This window comes from Bombina bombina, chromosome 7 (assembly GCF_027579735.1).
Source record: "Bombina bombina isolate aBomBom1 chromosome 7, aBomBom1.pri, whole genome shotgun sequence".
NCBI classification, from domain to species: Eukaryota; Metazoa; Chordata; class Amphibia; order Anura; family Bombinatoridae; genus Bombina; species Bombina bombina.
This window is the reverse complement of record NC_069505.1, coordinates 444,067,795-444,080,356: the sequence shown is the minus strand read 5'-3', so window position 1 is coordinate 444,080,356 and position 12,562 is coordinate 444,067,795. Positions and strand designations below refer to the sequence as shown.

The 12,562-nt window shown below is 48.9% G+C and overlaps 1 protein-coding gene across 1 annotated transcript in view; it reads right to left on the bottom strand.

The window, feature by feature from the left end:
- Positions 1–12,562, bottom strand: part of MRTFA (myocardin related transcription factor A) — a 269,522-nt gene that overhangs the window by 203,093 nt on the left and 53,867 nt on the right. The window contains exons 2-4 of the mRNA XM_053721388.1: positions 12,446–12,503; positions 11,531–11,795; positions 359–424 (exon numbers count right to left, since the gene is read on the bottom strand). Of these exons, the coding sequence (XP_053577363.1) occupies positions 359–424; positions 11,531–11,795; positions 12,446–12,475 (361 nt within the window). The 5' untranslated portion in view covers positions 12,476–12,503. The remainder of the gene's footprint in view (positions 1–358; positions 425–11,530; positions 11,796–12,445; positions 12,504–12,562) is intronic.

Below are 12,562 nucleotides of genomic sequence, written 5' to 3'. Positions count from 1 at the left end.
GCTGTGCACCCTACTGTATATCTGTGCATGTGTGTGGTCCCTGCATGTCACTGGCTGTGCACCCTACTGTATATCTGTGCGTGTGTGTGGTCCCTGCATGTTACTGGCTGTGCACCCTACTGTATATCTGCGTGTGTGTGTGTCCTTGCATGTTACTGGCTGTGCAACTTATAGCATCGCTGTGAGGGCCCCTGAGTGTGCCACAGACCATTTCTACTAATGACAACTAATTTTTAGGCAATTGCAGGAGATCCAGTGCTGTCTATAGGCGTTACTTCCCCTTTCAGTTTGAAGTGGTTTTTGGGGATGCTACGCCCATCCTGTATTGCCCCCCTTTGCGCTCCCATAGGGTACTTACGTGGCATTATTCCCTGACAGACCAGCTCCTCGCGTGTCCTTCTCTGCTGCAGTTTCAGCTGTAGGACTGTGGGAAACAAGGAGAGAAGATTGGTGTCTGAGCAGGAACAAGCACATTGCAGAAGTGGCTGTGAGCTCTCAGGAAGTTTCCGTCACTGTGGGTGCCGGAGGAAGTTGCGCGCAGTGTTTAGTGTTAGATAATACAGTGCTAGTACTTGTGCATACTTATCTGTCCTTGTAACCATTTATATGCAGTAACCATGCGCACAAACATTCCTGTCTAACAAAGATGCAACAACAACCTAGATACAGGACAAATGATGCAGCGCACTACCTAATATACAACAGCAACAGCTGTGCATCATGTGTCACCCCATATAAAACCCCTTACCAGAGAAGCTCGCTACCATCGTGCCCCCCCACAGACCAGAGAAGCTCGCTACCATCGTGCCCCCCACAGACCAGAGAAGCTCGCTACCATCGTGCCCCCCACAGACCAGAGAAGCTCGCTACCATCGTGTCCCCCCCACAGACCAGAGAAGCTCGCTACCATCGTGCCCCCCCACAGACCAGAGAAGCTCGCTACCATCGTGCCCCCCACAGACCAGAGAAGCTCGCTACCATCGTGCCCCCCACAGACCAGAGAAGCTCGCTACCATCGTGCCCCCCACAGACCAGAGAAGCTCGCTACCATCGTGCCCCCCACAGACCAGAGAAGCTCGGCACCATCGTGTCCCCCCCACAGACCAGAGAAGCTCGCTACCATCGTGCCCCCCACAGACCAGAGAAGCTCGCTACCATCGTGTCCCCCCCACAGACCAGAGAAGCTCGCTACCATCGTGTCCCCCCCCACAGACCAGAGAAGCTCGCTACCATCGTGCCCCCCACAGACCAGAGAAGCTCGCTACCATCGTGTCCCCCCCACAGACCAGAGAAGCACGCTACCATCGTGCCCCCCACAGACCAGAGAAGCTCGCTACCATCGTGCCCCCCACAGACCAGAGAAGGTTGGCACCATCGTGTCCCCCACAGACCAGAGAAGCTCGCTACCATCGTGCCCCCCACAGACCAGAGAAGCTCGCTACCATCGTGCCCCCCACAGACCAGAGAAGCTCGCTACCATCGTGCCCCCCACAGACCAGAGAAGCTCGCTACCATTGTGCCCCCCAGACTATAGCAGCTGACTCGTGTCACGCCCCCTACCCCCACTAATTACCAACTGGCCGCTGCTGACACCTTACAATGATGCATGCGCACAAGTGCTGACTATCAACTGGCCGCTGCTGACACCTTACAATGATGCATGCGCACAAGTGCTGACTATCAACTGGCCGCTGCTGACACCTTACAATGATGCATGCGCACAAGTGCTGACTATCAACTGGCCGCTGCTGATACCTTACGCTGATGCATGCGCACAAGTGCTGAGTATTTACCAACTGGCCGGTGTTGACACCTTACGCTGATGCATGCGCACAATGCTGTACAGTAAAAATACTTTCAAAAACAGAAATGTTAAAAGGAACACTAACAATTAAAACTTTCATTATTAAAAATAGAGCAATTTATTTCCATTATCTTAATGTGCACAACCTTTTTATATACACTTTGTGACACTACTGAGCATGTGCAAGAACTCAGAGTATATGCTTTTGTAATTGGCTGTCACATGATGTAGGAAAGTCTGTTTATTGTGCATGTTATTATCGTCCTGTAGTAGTTTATAAATTAGAGAGAAACACAATTTTTTTTTACATTATTCAGATACAATTTTATATGTTACAATTTACTTCTATGGTTTAATTTGCTTTATTCTTTAGATATCCTTTGTTGAAAAAATAGCAATGCACATGGGTGAGCCAATCACACGAGGCACCAATCAGTAGCTACTAAGCCTATTTAGATATGTTTTTCAATAAAAGAAAATGAAGCAAATTAGATAATAGAGGTAAACTTGCTGCTCTGTCTAAATCATTAAATTAAAAATGTGGGTTTTATGCTTCTTTAACAAAATGCAAAGTGAGTGGAGAAAATCAAAATTAAAGGGACACTAAACCCAAAATGTTTTCTTTCATGATACAGAGCAGAAATTTTGAGTAACTTTCTAATTTACTCCTATTATCAATTTTTCTTCGTTCTCTTGCTATCTTTATTTGAAAAAGCATGAATGAAAGCTTTGGAGGCGGCCCATTTTTGGTTTAGGATCCTGGATAGCGCTTGTCGATTGGTGGCTACATTTATATAGCAAGCTACGAAAATGTGATAATTTACTTAAAATTGCTGCTCTTTCCGAATCATGAAAGAAAAAAATGTGGGTTTAGTGTCCCTTTAATAATTGCTGTGACCACAATGTCACTTGCCGGCTGGTAGGTTGTACGGTTCTTCTGTGGGATTAGGGAGCCTCAGTAGTTTCCGTCTCATCAAGCCTCCCTGATGGCATTGCATGATGGGCAAGTATCTGCCTGTACTGCTCAGCATTGAGGACCAAATCCACAACCCCAAACTAACAAGGAACGAGAGAGAGAGAGAGAGAGAGAGAGAGAGAGAGAGAGAGAGAGAGAGAGAGAGAGAGAGAGAGAGCAAAAGAGAGGGGAGAGAGCGCAAAAGAGAGGGGAGAGAGCGCAAAAGAGAGGGGAGAGAGCGCAAAAGAGAGGGGAGAGAGAGCGCAAAAGAGAGGGTAGAGAGAGCGCAAAAGAGAGGGTAGAGAGAGCGCAAAAGAGAGGGTAGAGAGAGAGAGAGCGCAAAAGAGAGGGGAGAGAGAGGGGAGAGAGAGAGAGCGCAAAAGAGAGGGGAGAGAGAGAGAGCGCAAAAGAGAGGGGAGAGAGAGAGAGAGCGCAAAAGAGAGGGGAGAGAGAGAGAGAGCGCAAAAGAGAGGGGAGAGAGAGAGAGAGCGCAAAAGAGAGGGGAGAGAGAGAGAGAGCGCAAAAGAGAGGGGAGAGAGAGAGAGAGCGCAAAAGAGAGGGGAGAGAGAGAGAGAGCGCAAAAGAGAGGGGAGAGAGAGAGAGAGAGCGCAAAAGAGAGGGGAGAGAGAGAGAGAGAGCGCAAAAGAGAGGGGAGAGAGAGAGAGAGCGCAAAAGAGAGGAGAGAGAGAGAGAGCGCAAAAGAGAGGGGAGAGAGAGAGAGAGCGCAAAAGAGAAGGGAGAGAGAGAGAGCGCGCAAAAGAGAGGGGAGAGAGAGAGAGAGAGAGAGAGCGCAAAAGAGAGGGGAGAGAGAGAGAGAGAGCGCAAAAGAGGGGAGAGAGAGAGAGAGCGCAAAAGAGAGGGGAGAGAGCGCAAAAGAGAGGGGAGAGAGCGCAAAAGAGAGGGGAGAGAGCGCAAAAGAGAGGGGAGAGAACGCAAAAGAGAGGGGGGAGAGAGCGCAAAAGAGAGGGGAGAGAGAGAGAGCGCGCAAAAGAGAGGGGAGAGAGAGAGAGCGCGCAAAAGAGAGGGGAGAGAGAGAGAGAGAGAGCGCAAAAGAGAGGGGAGAGAGAGCAAAAGAGAGGAGAGAGAGAGAGAGCGCAAAAGAGAGGGGAGAGAGAGAGAGCGCAAAAGAGAAGGGAGAGAGAGAGAGAGAGAGCGCAAAAGAGAGGGGAGAGAGAGAGAGCGCAAAAGAGAGGGGAGAGAGAGAGAGAGAGCGCAAAAGAGAGGGGAGAGAGAGAGAGCGCAAAAGAGAGGGGAGAGAGAGAGAGCGCAAAAGAGAGGGGAGAGAGAGAGAGAGCGCAAAAGAGAGGGGAGAGAGAGAGAGCGCAAAAGAGAGGGGAGAGAGAGAGAGAGCGCAAAAGAGAGGGGAGAGAGAGAGAGAGCGCAAAAGAGAGGGGAGAGAGAGAGAGAGCGCAAAAGAGAGGGGAGAGAGAGAGAGAGCGCAAAAGAGAGGGGAGAGAGAGAGAGAGCGCAAAAGAGAGGGGAGAGAGAGAGAGAGCGCAAAAGAGAGGGGAGAGAGAGAGAGAGAGCGCAAAAGAGAGGGGAGAGAGAGAGAGAGAGCGCAAAAGAGAGGGGAGAGAGAGAGAGAGAGCGCAAAAGAGAGGGGAGAGAGAGAGAGAGCGCAAAAGAGAGGAGAGAGAGAGAGCGCAAAAGAGAGGGGAGAGAGAGAGAGAGCGCAAAAGAGAAGGGAGAGAGAGAGAGCGCGCAAAAGAGAGGGGAGAGAGAGAGAGAGAGAGCGCAAAAGAGAGGGGAGAGAGAGAGAGAGAGCGCAAAAGAGGGGAGAGAGAGAGAGAGCGCAAAAGAGAGGGGAGAGAGCGCAAAAGAGAGGGGAGAGAGCGCAAAAGAGAGGGGAGAGAGCGCAAAAGAGAGGGGAGAGAACGCAAAAGAGAGGGGGGAGAGAGCGCAAAAGAGAGGGGAGAGAGAGAGAGCGCGCAAAAGAGAGGGGAGAGAGAGAGAGCGCGCAAAAGAGAGGGGAGAGAGAGAGAGAGAGAGCGCAAAAGAGAGGGGAGAGAGAGCAAAAGAGAGGAGAGAGAGAGAGAGAGAGCGCAAAAGAGAGGGGAGAGAGAGAGAGCGCAAAAGAGAAGGGAGAGAGAGAGAGAGAGAGCGCAAAAGAGAGGGGAGAGAGAGAGAGCGCAAAAGAGAGGGGAGAGAGAGAGAGAGAGAGCGCAAAAGAGAGGGGAGAGAGAGAGAGCGCAAAAGAGAGGGGAGAGAGAGAGAGCGCAAAAGAGAGGGGAGAGAGAGAGAGAGCGCAAAAGAGAGGGGAGAGAGAGAGAGAGCGCAAAAGAGAGGGGAGAGAGAGAGAGAGCGCAAAAGAGAGGGGAGAGAGAGAGAGAGCGCAAAAGAGAGGGGAGAGAGAGAGAGAGCGCAAAAGAGAGGGGAGAGAGAGAGAGAGCGCAAAAGAGAGGGGAGAGAGAGAGAGAGCGCAAAAGAGAGGGGAGAGAGAGAGAGAGAGCGCAAAAGAGAGGGGAGAGAGAGAGAGAGAGCGCAAAAGAGAGGGGAGAGAGAGAGAGAGAGCGCAAAAGAGAGGGGAGAGAGAGAGAGAGCGCAAAAGAGAGGAGAGAGAGAGAGAGCGCAAAAGAGAGGGGAGAGAGAGAGAGAGAGAGAGAGCGCAAAAGAGAGGGGAGAGAGAGAGAGAGAGCGCAAAAGAGGGGAGAGAGAGAGAGAGCGCAAAAGAGAGGGGAGAGAGCGCAAAAGAGAGGGGAGAGAGCGCAAAAGAGAGGGGAGAGAGCGCAAAAGAGAGGGGAGAGAACGCAAAAGAGAGGGGGGAGAGAGCGCAAAAGAGAGGGGAGAGAGAGAGAGCGCGCAAAAGAGAGGGGAGAGAGAGAGAGCGCGCAAAAGAGAGGGGAGAGAGAGAGAGAGAGAGCGCAAAAGAGAGGGGAGAGAGAGCAAAAGAGAGGAGAGAGAGAGAGAGCGCAAAAGAGAGGGGAGAGAGAGAGAGCGCAAAAGAGAAGGGAGAGAGAGAGAGAGAGAGCGCAAAAGAGAGGGGAGAGAGAGAGAGCGCAAAAGAGAGGGGAGAGAGAGAGAGAGAGCGCAAAAGAGAGGGGAGAGAGAGAGAGAGCGCAAAAGAGAGGGGAGAGAGAGAGAGCGCAAAAGAGAGGGGAGAGAGAGAGAGAGCGCAAAAGAGAGGGGAGAGAGAGAGAGCGCAAAAGAGAGGGGAGAGAGAGAGAGAGCGCAAAAGAGAGGGGAGAGAGAGAGAGAGCGCAAAAGAGAGGGGAGAGAGAGAGAGAGCGCAAAAGAGAGGGGAGAGAGAGAGAGCGCAAAAGAGAGGGGAGAGAGAGAGAGAGCGCAAAAGAGAGGGGAGAGAGAGAGCGCAAAAGAGAGGGGAGAGAGAGAGAGAGCGCAAAAGAGAGGGGAGAGAGAGAGAGAGCGCAAAAGAGAGGGGAGAGAGAGAGAGAGCGCAAAAGAGAGGGGAGAGAGAGAGAGAGCGCAAAAGAGAGGGGAGAGAGAGAGAGAGCGCAAAAGAGAGGGGAGAGAGAGAGAGCGCAAAAGAGAGGGGAGAGAGAGAGAGAGCGCAAAAGAGAGGGGAGAGAGAGAGAGAGCGCAAAAGAGAGGGGAGAGAGAGAGAGAGCGCAAAAGAGAGGGGAGAGAGAGAGAGCGCAAAAGAGAGGGGAGAGAGAGAGCGCAAAAGAGAGGGGAGAGCGCAAAAGAGAGGAGAGAGAGAGAGAGAGCGCAAAAGAGAGGAGAGAGAGAGAGAGCGCAAAAGAGAGGAGAGAGAGAGAGAGAGCGCAAAAGAGAGGGGAGAGAGAGAGAGAGAGAGCGCAAAAGAGAGGGGGGGGAGAGAGAGAGCGCAAAAGAGAGGAGAGAGAGAGAGAGCGCAAAAGAGAGGAGAGAGAGAGAGAGAGAGAGAGAGAGAGAGCGCAAAAGAGAGGAGAGAGCGAGCGCAAAAGAGAGGGGAGAGAGAGAGAGCGCAAAAGAGAGGGGAGAGAGAGAGCGCAAAAGAGAGGGGAGAGAGAGAGCGCAAAAGAGAGGGGGGAGAGAGAGAGCGCAAAAGAGAGGGGAGAGAGAGCGAGAGCGCAAAAGAGAGGGGAGAGAGAGCGAGAGCGCAAAAGAGAGGGGGGAGAGAGAGAGAGCGCAAAAGAGAGGGGAGAGAGAGAGAGAGCGCAAAAGAGAGGGGAGAGAGAGAGAGAGCGCAAAAGAGAGGGGAGAGAGAGAGAGAGCGCAAAAGAGAGGGGAGAGAGAGAGAGAGCGCAAAAGAGAGGGGAGAGAGAGAGCGCAAAAGAGAGGGGAGAGAGAGAGAGAGCGCAAAAGAGAGGGGAGAGAGAGAGAGAGCGCAAAAGAGAGGGGAGAGAGAGAGAGAGCGCAAAAGAGAGGGGAGAGAGAGAGAGAGCGCAAAAGAGAGGGGAGAGAGAGAGAGAGCGCAAAAGAGAGGGGAGAGAGAGAGAGCGCAAAAGAGAGGGGAGAGAGAGAGAGAGAGCGCAAAAGAGAGGGGAGAGAGAGAGAGAGAGCGCAAAAGAGAGGGGAGAGAGAGAGAGAGCGCAAAAGAGAGGGGAGAGAGAGAGAGAGCGCAAAAGAGAGGGGAGAGAGAGAGAGAGCGCAAAAGAGAGGGGAGAGAGAGAGCGCAAAAGAGAGGGGAGAGCGCAAAAGAGAGGAGAGAGAGAGAGAGAGAGAGCGCAAAAGAGAGGAGAGAGAGAGAGAGCGCAAAAGAGAGGAGAGAGAGAGAGAGAGCGCAAAAGAGAGGGGAGAGAGAGAGAGAGAGAGCGCAAAAGAGAGGGGGGGGAGAGAGAGTGCAAAAGAGAGGAGAGAGAGAGAGAGAGAGCGCAAAAGAGAGGAGAGAGCGAGCGCAAAAGAGAGGGGAGAGAGAGAGAGCGCAAAAGAGAGGGGAGAGAGAGAGAGAGCAAAAGAGAGGGGAGAGAGAGAGCGCAAAAGAGAGGGGAGAGAGAGAGCGCAAAAGAGAGGGGGGAGAGAGAGAGCGCAAAAGAGAGGGGAGAGAGAGCGAGAGCGCAAAAGAGAGGGGGGAGAGAGAGAGAGCGCAAAAGAGAGGGGGGAGAGAGAGAGCGCAAAAGAGAGGGGAGAGAGAGAGAGAGAGAGCGCGCAAAAGAGAGGGGAGAGAGAGAGAGCGCAAAAGAGCGCAATTTTTCTTCGTTCTCTTGCTATCTTTATTTGAAAAAGAAGGCATCTAAGCTTTTTTATTAGTTCAGTACTCTGGACAGCACTTTTTTATTGGTGGATGAATGTATCCACCAATCAGCAAGAACAACCAAGGTTGTTCACCAAAAATGGGCTGGCATCTAAACTTACATTCTTGCATTTTAAATAAAGATACCAAGAGAATGAAGAAAATTTGATAACAGGAGTAAATGAGAAAGTTGCTTAAAATTGCATGCTCTATCTAAATTACGAAAGAAAAAAATTGCGTTCAGTGTCCCTTTAAGTGTTGTATCCTGGCTATGTTTTTCAGATGAAAGTAGGCAGATTTTATTACGGAGGAAATATGCTGTTTAAAAGATAGTCCATCGTCAATCAGCACTCCAAGGTTTTGTACCTTTGCTGAACTAACGAGTTCAGAGCCTCCAAGCTCCAGGCCAGTTGGGTGATCGTGGAATATTTTTGATGCTCGGGGTCCCCTCACCAAGAGTAAATCTGTTTTGTCCGGGTTCACTTTGAGACAGCTAGCATTCATCCATTCTATGAGGTCTGTTAAGCAACCGTTTATGCAGCATGGTTCCATAAAGAATTCTCTGGATAGTAGATGGGTGTACCAGGGGCCACTGGCTTCGCTTAGCTGAGGGCACTGCTGGAGATCTTTTGATGGGAAGAAAACACTATGTGACTCATCTGCTACCGACCGTTGCATCTGTGGTCCTCAGTGCTGTCTGTTTCTTTGTGCTTCTTCAGAGGAGCTTGGAAACCTCTATCTGCCTTGTCTGCCTGGAAGAGCCCTTGATGCAGTACAACTACCTTGTGTCTTGTCATGGTGTTAGACTTTTGTCATTAAACTATCTTCAGCAACCACACCTTGTTAGAGTTATGTTCCACACCCAGTATAATTCCTCCTACACAGCTTTTTCTGTTTCAGTTAAGGATTGCTTTACAATCTACATATTAAATTGATGATCATTATCACCAGTTGGTATAATTGTTTAATCCTGCACCTGATAATTTGCCAACAAAATCCCTGACCTAGAAGAACTGATGTTGTTTTGAAGGCAACCGGTGGTCACACCAGATATTTATTTATTTGATTTAGATTTTTCTTCTGTTCAAATCACTTTGCATTTCTATTTTTGAAAGCATTATTTACAGCTTTTTTCACACCAGACAAAAAGTTCTGCATAGGAGACAGAGAAAGCCCAGCTGGGGAAAACCACAGGACCAGGTAGCCATGTCCTAGAATTCCCCCCTAGCTACTACTTTCATGCTTCATAGATCCGTATCCAATGTATCTTTCAGTACAGATTTTTAATGAAATAATAATATGACCAAATTTGTGTGTGCAACAAATAATAATCTCTATTGTACTAATATGCGATGATCTACAGAACACAGTCATGTGATGATGTAAGCAGCGTACACACGGAATATGTGATGATCTGCAGAACACAGTCATGTGATGTAGTAAGCAGTGTACACACGGTACTAATATGTGATGATCTGCAGAACACAGTCATGTGATGATGTAAGCAGAGTACACACGGAATTAATATGTGATGATCTGCAGAACAGTCATGTGATGTAGTAAGCAGCGTACACACGGTACTAATATGTGATGATCTGCAGAACACAGTCATGTGATGTATTAAGCAGCGTACACACTGTACTAATATGTGATCTGCAGAACACAGTCATGTGATGTAGTAAGCAGCGTACACACTGTACTAATATGTGATGATCGGCAGAACACAGTCATGTGATGCAGTAAGCAGCGTACACACTGTACTAATATGTGATGATCGGCAGAACACAGTCATGTGATGCAGTAAGCAGCGTACACACTGTACTAATATGTAATGATGTGCAGAACACAGTCATGTGATGCAGTAAGCAGCGTACACTGTACTAATATGTGATGATCGGCAGAACAGTCATGTGATGCAGTAAGCAGCATACACACTGTACTAATATGTGATGATCGGCAGAACACAGTCATGTGATGCAGTAAGCAGCATACACACTGTACTAATATGTGATGATCGGCAGAACACAGTCATGTGATGCAGTAAGCAGCGTACACACTGTACTAATATGTGATGATCTGCAGAACACAGTCATGTGATGCAGTAAGCAGCACACACTGTACTAATATGTGATGATCGGCAGAACAGTCATGTGATGCAGTAAGCAGCATACACACTGTACTAATATGGGATGATCTGCAGAACACAGTCATGTGACCAAATTTGTGTGTGCAACAAATAATAATCTTTATTGTACTAATATGTATTGATCTGCAGAACACAGTCATGTGATGATGTAAGCAGCGTACACACGGAATTAATGTGATGATCTGCAGAACACAGTCATGTGATGTAGTAAGCAGTGTACACACGGTACTAATATGTGATGATCTGCAGAACAGTCATGTGATGATGTAAGCAGAGTACACACGGAATTAATATGTGATGATCTGAAGAACAGTCATGTGATGTAGTAAGCAGCGTACACACGGTACTAATATGTGATGATCTGCAGAACAGTCATGTGATGTAGTAAGCAGCGTACACACTGTACTAATATGTGATGATCTGCAGAACACAGTCATGTGATGTAGTAAGCAGTGTACACACGGAATTAATATGTGATCTGCAGAACACAGTCATGTGATGCAGTAAGCAGCGCACACACTGTACTAATATGTGATGATCTGCAGAAAACAGTCATGTGATGTAGTAAGCAGCGTACACACTGTACTAATATGTGATGAGCGGCAGAACACAGTCATGTGATGCAGTAAGCAGCGTACACACTGTACTAATATGTGATGAGCGGCAGAACACAGTCATGTGATGCAGTAAGCAGCGTACACACGGTACGAATATGTGATGATCGGCAGAACACAGTCATGTGATGCAGTAAGCAGCGCACACACTGTACTAATATGTGATGATCTGCAGAAAACAGTCATGTGATGTAGTAAGCAGCGTACACACGGTACTAATATGTGATGAGCGGCAGAACACAGTCTTGTTATTAATATATGAACCAATCACAACATCTAACAATGAAAAAAGCTCTCGCCACGGCAAGTCCATAAGACAGTGTATAACCAGCGTCATCTGACGGATTGGAAATCCCACAAACAACCATGTCAGCAGTTTCATATTCAGAAATTGGGCCAGGGGAAGTTGGGTTATCTGCATATTGTTCGTTTGATGCCACACTGTGCTGCGCCAGAAGCGGGCACCACCCAACCCGCACAGCTTGTCCTTCAGTTAATTATTAACAAAGTTTATAATTGCTGCCAACATACTCACTTGAGCTGACTCCTACAGCGTGGTGGTATCTATAGCTGGAAGAAACTTCCTGTTGCCTAAAAGGGGACTCTGCTTATGTATTCCCATCCTGAATAAAACCACATACCTGTGCTATATCCTCATTGTCCAATAACAAAACTACTGTCCTCATCAGCCAATGAGAGTTCTGCAACTACAGAGGAATTATACCAACCCTGTTATTTGTATGGAGACAGATGTACAATCACATAGTCACTACACACGTAAAAGTATGTTAGGAACCATTTTCCCTGGGCTTAGCCAGACCCAGACTCACGGCAGACAACATAGCGGGACTATGGCGACAGGCGACATAGCGGGTCTACACAAGTGGATGTTACTCACCATTTTTACGCTCACTCAGGGGAGGAGTGCTGGGTCGGAGCGTATGGCTGGGAATCAGCATGTTGGCTCCGGGCTGTAACGACAGTTCCTGCAGATCATTGGTGACTGCCTCACTTTGGGGACTAGGAGCAGAGACTCCCTCAGTGGTCACAGACTCCTCATCCAGATTGTCGCGCCCTTCCCTGCCATGCTCGCTTTTGAAAGCAGCGTTGGGCGGCAGGCAGGTGACGCCACGGAAATCCAACTGTGTTTTCATACCTGGGACCTGCAGAAGAAAAAAAAGACAAGAATAAAAGATCTTCAGGCTAAGTTTGCACCTCTGTAGGTCATGCACAGGTTTTATTAGTTTCTCAGTACAGACTATAGCAGGAGATGCAAAGGGGTAACTCACACAGCAGCTGCTAAGCAGGACATGGCTATATGCATATGCCACAGCTAATCAGTTTACCAGTCAATGTGCAGGAGTTACACACAGAGATGACGGCCACTGGTGCGGTCATTTAACCTACTAGTGAAAAATGTAACCAAGAGAGTTAGGAACGAGGCAAAATGACAAGGGAGAAACCTAACATTTGGCTGTGACCATTCTAAAGTGAAAGGGGGTGGCGGCTTACTCCCCCCAGGGGCTTCTCCCACACACGTTACACATCCAAAGTAAAACTGTGGCAGCATTCCTGGGCTTACAGGTCGGTGCCAACAACACAGTAGCTGCCAAGCAGAGGGTTCAGCAGTAATGACTGGAAGAGCTGGGTCCCCGAGATAAAGGGGCGAGAGATGAGGGGCATTCAGCAACAAATTCTGCAAGAGGGAAATAACTAGAAAAGGGGAAGAGGAATGATGGCACGGCTCCTCTGTGATAAAAGGAGCCAACAATAAGACTGGTGGCGAGGAGCCAAAGCAAGGCACAGAACTCACCTGCTTTGTTTCCCCATGGACAATTGGCATCTCTGTCCCATGTCACAAACTGTGCTCACTGCAAGAGAAGGGCCGTTATTAACCTCTTATAGGGACAGTTATGATGTAATAGTTCTT